Source organism: Girardinichthys multiradiatus, chromosome 7, assembly GCF_021462225.1.
Source record: "Girardinichthys multiradiatus isolate DD_20200921_A chromosome 7, DD_fGirMul_XY1, whole genome shotgun sequence".
NCBI classification, from domain to species: Eukaryota; Metazoa; Chordata; class Actinopteri; order Cyprinodontiformes; family Goodeidae; genus Girardinichthys; species Girardinichthys multiradiatus.
Window position 1 is genome coordinate 14,629,431 of NC_061800.1, and position 7,529 is coordinate 14,636,959.

Below are 7,529 nucleotides of genomic sequence, written 5' to 3' on the forward strand. Positions count from 1 at the left end.
GCCTCCTGAAACCTCGTCATTATTGTTCTGGTTGGTTGCACATGCCGCTGAAAATCATTGTGGTGTTGAGAGTCTGAACTCATTTGCTTTATTGACCCTCAGGGGGTGGCCAGATTCTGCTGGATGCGCAGCCGGTGTCCATGTACCACAACATCATTTCTGTGCTGTAGGTTCCCTCGGCTCCAGGCCAATTTATGTTGCCCCGCTTGTGTATTTTACCGACTCTAACCTGATTATCTGCCTGCTCTGGTCTCCAGAGCTGTTCACATGGATTACATTAGCCAAATACTTCCCCTGGACAATGTTCGGCTTTTACTTGAGAGTTGGCAAATGGATTAAAATAAAATGTGGGCTTTAAACTTGTTCTTATTTAAGATAGCTCCAGTAAATACCTGTCAATCTATGTATTAGAGCACTGAGTACAATTGACAAAATTCAAATTAGATTTGTTACTTTGATTTTGTTTTTTTTTATAAACAAACACACGTGCAAGCAAAAATTTAAAGATGTTCTTTGTTTTATTGATCTTCATCGAGGGATCAGTTGTAGTCCCTTATGTAGCTGTGTAATTCATTATACTCATTATTATGTTAAGCATTTTCCAAATGTCCATTTTCATATCTATACAAGGAGATTACATCCCTTAAGTCAAGCGAGCTTTAATAGAACTATATAAAAGAAAACCTCTATACTTCAGAATTATAATAAATAATTTATACTTTGAACAGTCCCTAATTACTAAGTATGGTACAAGGTTATATGTTGCTGCATGTTGTCTGTTTTGAGGATTTCCATGACTCAGTGTCATCCTTTAGATGTAGAAAGTTCAAAGATCTTTAGGAGGGAAGCAGCACCTGCTACATCTCTTCATATCAAAGCAGCAGGAAGAGTTGAATAAGGATGTTAGTTACCATCACCCCTTGTAAGTTCAGTAGGATTCAGATGTTGCTGTGAAAATGGTCAAAAACAGTAACACAGCAACTCTAATTTCTGGGCTGTGTGTGTGTGCGTGTGTGCGCGCGCGTGAGTGCGTGCGTGTGGGTTCGTGTGTGTGCGTGTGTGTGTGTGTGTGTGTGTGTGTGTGTGTGTGCGTGCGTGCTTGCAGCTGCAAATAAACTGTCCTGTTATCCAAGACGTCACCTTTTGCACGACAAAGTTGCAAAGCTGTAGTTGTTGATTAGTTGCTGAATAAAGCTGATTCTGGTTCTGATTCTGATATTAGACAGTAAAAAAAAAGGTCTTTATTTAAAGTGTATATAAATATCTAGTTTCGGCTTTATTAAAGTAGGGTGGTGCTGTACATCAAAAGCATAGGTGTATTATTCTAAAAGAGTGGATGTTAAATTCTTTATTTTCTCTCTTGTTTCATTCCAGACACTGAACAAGAACAACCTGCTGCCAGACGAAAGATCCAACTTCTACCCAACGCCACTCCAGCAGACCAATGTCTACACAACCACTTACTATCCCACACCGCTTGGCAAATTTGACTACCAACCCAACTCCTCCCCTTCACCATGCAGAACCTACAACAACAGTAACAACAGCTGAGACACAGCCCACGCCTGATTCTCCACTCCCCCCTGCCCCAAATGGACACCGGTACCATGGTGACAAAAGTGAACCAATGTGAACTGAAATGTTTCTCTGCTCACCGTCACCTCTCTGCTCCCGTAGTCTCTTCTGCCAGGTGGGGTTTGTGTTTTCAGGGGTGTTTTTGGAACTTTCCATCGAGGGGCGTAGATTTGGACAACAAAGCCTGTGTCCTGGTAAAGTCAAGAACTTATGCAACCGGTTTGGGGGTTTGTTTTTGTAAGGAATCCATCGGGATGTAGCTGTGTCAACCCAGCGCTTTATGTGGGGAACAAGTGAAAAGAAATACAACAAAGTTCTGACTTTGAGATGATTGTTGTGACTACTTCAGCACAGGTGCCGGGTCGTGGACCTCCATCTGCAAAGACTGATGAGAATCTGGCATAATGAAATAAACACTTTTAGGGGATACATGTTACCATTTTATGCCTCTCCATTACAAGCAACATTCTCGGCCTATAATGAACTTGAGTCCTTCAACAACAAAAGCAGTTTTAGAGAGCAAAGGGCACACATGTTCGCGTTTTTGCCGCGCAGCACAGAGTGAGGGAACGAAAACAAAAGGGAAAAAGAATGAACAACATCGACAACAAAATAAATTAAACATCAATATCAGCTTGGTTTTGCGGGAAGGGAAATACACTCCCCTCTTTGTTGGTGTTTAACATGATGGGAAAGATAAGAAGTTTAAAGGTAATTAAGCTTTTTTATGACTGTTTGAGAAAAGTCACATGAAGCATTGTCACCCTCAGCTGGAGAGAATTATTGTCAAAACCTGCTTTCGATCAAAGTCCTGATCCTGTTTGAAGACGAGGACGTGCTCATGAGATCAAATGTCGTGGCGGCGTTCAGAACTGTAAAAGCTTTGGGAATGCCGTGGGTGCCTGTACACAACTGATGAAGGGGGTGAAATTTGTTCCCAATTCTGTTTCTTCGCTTTTTGTTTCATCCGAGATCAGTAAGGACACCTGGAGAAGAGAATTAATTAATTCTCCAATTAATTCTCCACTGAATAAATGCATTTCTACTGAGTGCTAAATAGCTCAGTGGTCATATCAAATATGACCAGTGTGCTGAAGAACTGGATTGGGGTTTTTCTATGATGGTAGAATAAGCTAGCAGACTGGCACTTGTTATTTTCTAAATGTTTTGTTTTTAAGATGGTTTTATGTTCACAATGAGCTGTAGCATAGAAGGAAATATTTTGTTAAATAAGAATATTACTGATTATTAAATCTTGTTTCTCTAATTTCATTTTCATAACAAATGCATCGTCAATACGTGAAATGTTACAAAAATAAAACGATGAATTTTAAAGTCTCTTTTTTGCTTTCTTTTAAATAATTACTAACATTGCCAACCCCTTTCACCCCCTACTGAGGTTTGCGTGTGCATGCTTGTGTGTGCGTGTGTGTGTGTGAAATTCTGTCACTCGTCAGCTGGTTAGCTTGTTTTTCTCAGTGTGACGTCTGAGCTGTTCATCGTGAGTTCAGCAGTGCGCCTCTGGTTCTCAAGGTGGAATGTACATTATTTATAACCACAGCTTGGTTTATAAAGGGGCATTTTCACTGCTATATTTTATTATTATTGCCCGATCGATGAATGGTGACCCTACGAGGCTTTTGTCAGTTCCGCTAATGTACATGCACGACATGAGAGCTCTATCTGTATATAGGAGCATCAGCCTTCTGGCCAATTATTTTCCCTGAAGAGGAATGTATAAATGACTCTGCATACTGTACAGCTTATACTTTGTTTAAAAAAAAATAAAAGAAGCCTTATAGTTGTTAAAAAAGTGCAGCAGCTGAGTACACAATAAACCATGAGGTTTGTTTTGGGGGACAGAGCTCCGTGATGTGACTGAACACCCGTAGTTTGCGTGACCTCAACCAGCTGCTCAAACAAGAGAGAGTAATTCACTGCAGCACTGATGAGAATCAAAAACTATACGAATGATCTAAAATCAGCTAACTGGAAACGAAACTGATCATTTTGATCATGCTAATTTTGGACTGGCCTGGTCTAAATGCTGCAAACATGTGATTGGTCATTCTGAGCTCTGCCCCCCGTGATGTGAGACTCTGTGCCCTTCTATGCAACTTAGCAGGTGTACTGTTAGACCTGTCATATAGACTATAATCACTGCCTTTTAGACACTGTGAACTTTTTTGTACCCTATATTTTTGTATATTGTACATGATTAAGGACAATAAACCTTGATGCCAACACATCAATGTTATGGCCAGCTGGGTGTGTCTCCGTAATAGTTTGGATAGTCCAGCGGATTAGACTTTGATATCATTGAATTAGAAAACAGAGAAGATGATGCTACGAGCCTGAATATAAACCAGGAAGGAAGGCAGGCAGGCAGACAGACAGACAGACAGACACACAGACACTGACTTCCTATTAATAACTTGTCTTTCTTGTTTTCGTTTATTTAAGGGATCTGAGGGTAAACTGCACATATATGCCTGGCATTACTCATTAATTAATGGATATCAACATAAATGTGTATTCTAATACATAAGGGTGCCCACACAAAGACACCCTACCCCTTAATAGTTAGTGTTATCCTCTTAGGCTGAAATAACTTCAATAAAATTATGAATGTTTGAAGGGTTTCTTTACAAATGGTCTTATAGTTTTCCTCAGGCACCCACAACTACATGGCAGAATTCATGAGGGATTCTATGATGGTGTGCTGCCTAGGTCCTGCAGCAGTAACCATGACATTTGCACCTTTTCCCCAGAATGTTGCATTAAGTTTATACCAAACATATCATCTGTTCTGGAGCTTAGTATCATACTCTTCTCTCCAAAGAACATTACTGCTGAAGTCCTTGTCTTTATGTATGTTCTCTCTGACTAACTTCATTCTGGCTGTCCTGTTTTTCTTAGAGATCAAAGGTTTCCTCTTTGCACTTCTCCTGTGAAAGTTAAAGCTGTTCAGTTTCTTTCTGGGTTGTACAGATATGCACTTTCATCACAGTAGCAGGAACCTGTTGTAAAATAAACAACACATTCAAGTCTGCTTTGACACCAGACCTGAACCCCTTACGAGACTCATAAACTAATACAATCTTCTTTCTGAAGGCCTCCAGCAACTCTTTGGATCTCACTGTCGTGTTAATTCTCACTTCAACAGTCAGGAGGACACTTACCTAAATGGCTGATGTTTACACAGGGCAAACCTCTGTTAAAATATTAAGCAATAATGTTCTCATCGTGTGCACCAGATGTAAAATGCCTGTATTACCTTGCAGCTATTTCAAGAGGTAATAAATATGTGGATGTCCTAATTTAGTTCTTTAACAGAAACTGCACTTTTTTCAATGATATTTTACATAAGGTTTTTAAAGGGCTTTTCTTCCATTTTAATTGTTTAGTTTTATATTACTTTGAATGTTTTATATTATTAATAATGTAGATTTTTCCTTTTTATTATTGATATACTGCAATGGACTGGCGACCTGTCCAGGGTGTACCCCGCCTCCCGCCCATAGACTGCTGGAGATAGGCACCAGCTTCCCCACGACCCACTATGGAAGAAGCGGTATAGAAAATGACTGACTGACTGACCTTTTTTTAATTAATATTAAATATCCACATTTTCAAATGTATTAAAAAAACACACAAGCTGTGCTATGACTGTAGATATGTATTTGATCAGGAACCATGCACGATAAAAACATTTGAAGAATACATGTATAAAATACCAGCTGATCACTTTACAAACGTTTTAAGTACAGATAATGATAAAATCTGAACTTTTAAGAAAAACATTACAAACAAATTACAAAACAATCATTTTCATTTGACTTTCATGTCTCGTAAGAGTACTTCAGTGTAATAAATCAAGAGGGCCTTCCACGCTTGAGACCAGTTTGTAATACAGTACAGATAATGTGAAATTGCATTTAAACATGTGCTTGATACATTAGTGGTAAAATCATTTCTTAAAAATATTAAAGATTGAATTTTGACATGGAGATTTTTAAATTTAGAATTGGACCAAGGGAAAGGACAAGTATCTAGGATTTTTAACTTATACTAATTAAGATATGAGGACTGTCCATAAGTTTGTGTTTCGTTGTAAAATAATGGTTACAGTCTTTTCAGTGTTTGTTATAAGAAAGGAACTATGTAGCTATTCAGCTACTTCATGGATTTCCTTTGTTAACCTAATGGCAATCTCTGATGCCCTTTTCCAATCCGCATAGAGCACACTATCATCAATGCATACTATTAGATCAGTGTCTTTCAATGTATGTAGATCCTAGTTCATTGATGTAAATCCTAAATGGCAACAACGCTAAAGTTGACCCTTGCATCACTCCCATTCATAAGTTTATTTCTTTACTGACAGAAAGTAACAGTTGAATATATTTCCAGTGTGAAATCTGACGCACATTTGGCCCACCAGAAAGCTGGTTGTACTGGCAATGTGTTAAGGCCTTTTTGGAAAGTAAGTCACAGTCAGGTGAATTAAGGCAGTGGAAGTAGCAAACTGAGCAGTGACTGCAAAGTGGGAAATTCATTAGAGAGAATTCTATAATAAAGCTAAATCGCATTAAGTCTGGTATTATCATTTAGTCCACCTAAAGAAGAGACTACTCTGCCCCTAAATGTGCATGTGCACCCCTACCCAGCAGGTAAGTGGAAACAGTCTGAGCCTGAAACGTGCCACAGAAGGGCATCTTCTCCCTTTCATCCAGAGAACAAATGACTGCAGCTCTGAAATCCTTGGCTGTGTGAGAGGGGGGGAGATGGATGAGACAAACGCGCCAAGTAGTCAGGGTGTGTCCAGCAGAGTGCCCGTGGATCACTGCTGGTGCCAGTGGCCCAGACACCAGTGCTTTATCATTACACCACAAATGATTCTGCTGCCGCTGCGCAGGAAAATCAAGATGAAAGCCAAAGAACAGCCTCTGTCACATGGGACAGGAGGAGACATTAAATAAAGCTGAATATATTCTGTGTGCTCTCAGTCTTTAACCCTCACATAAAAAACTGAGAACACTATTTGTATTTCATCGTAATGCAACTTTATCATGATTGTCAGACTGAGCAGCTCAAGCACACAGCTTAAAACACATAAACGCACAAGACCATGCTGTCCTAGTTCGGTTAGCTCTAAGCTGTACCTCTCAATTAGAGCCACTTCTCCACAGTATTATTAACGATCCCACTGAAAGCATTTATCACTAGGGATTCTGCTTACAAACAGAAGCAGAGATAGGGGCCCTGGCTGAAGTCCAGGAGGAGGTCACCAGGAGGAGCTTGTGGGCTGGACGAGGCCGCTCAGATAAGATGCTGGAGGAGGCAGGGAGGAGGGGAAGGTAAAGCAGTGGGAAGTTTGCCAGCCAGGTATAAAATCTATTCTCTTTAAGACAATGAGGAATGAGAAGTAAGTGAAGGAAGTACTAGTTTCTGATGATCGCTGATATTAATGAGTTGTGTTAAAAACAAGACAACAGCCATGTGAAAAATGAGTGCATCTTGGACAAAAAGACCACTACACTAATTTATCACTGACTACCTTGGAAATTATTGCCTACCTTTGGGCCATTGTTTACAAATATGTTAACATTTACATGATGATATACCTCTTTATCAAATGAAGTGATAGATACCAGGAGATCAAGTCATTTCTATTTTCAGATTAATAGTTTCTTATTTCAATAATGCACAATCATTTTTTGTTTAAACTCCAGTGCCTTGCAAAAGTATTAATAACAAACCTTTCCACATTTTGTCTTGAATTATGTTGGGATTTTACATAATAGACACAAAGTAGCACATAACATTGAAGTGAAATGTGTTTTTTTTTACAAATAAATTGAGATTTGTCCTGAAATTATATACAAGTGTGCTCTGTTTACTTATTAGACAATTGGTTGCATTGGATTTTATTTACATGTATCAGACTACAG

The 7,529-nt window shown here is 39.2% G+C and overlaps 1 protein-coding gene across 2 annotated transcripts in view; it reads left to right on the plus strand.

Annotated features, from left to right (window-relative positions):
- The window catches only part of sema5ba (sema domain, seven thrombospondin repeats (type 1 and type 1-like), transmembrane domain (TM) and short cytoplasmic domain, (semaphorin) 5Ba), a 282,636-nt gene extending 278,809 nt beyond the window's left edge, over positions 1–3,827 (plus strand). For both annotated transcript variants that reach the window (XM_047370497.1, XM_047370496.1), the window contains one exon: positions 1,375–3,827. In XM_047370497.1, coding sequence (XP_047226453.1) covers positions 1,375–1,551 — 177 coding nt within the window. In that variant the 3' untranslated portion in view covers positions 1,552–3,827. The remainder of the gene's footprint in view (positions 1–1,374) is intronic.
- The last annotated feature ends 3,702 nt before the right edge of the window (positions 3,828–7,529 follow it).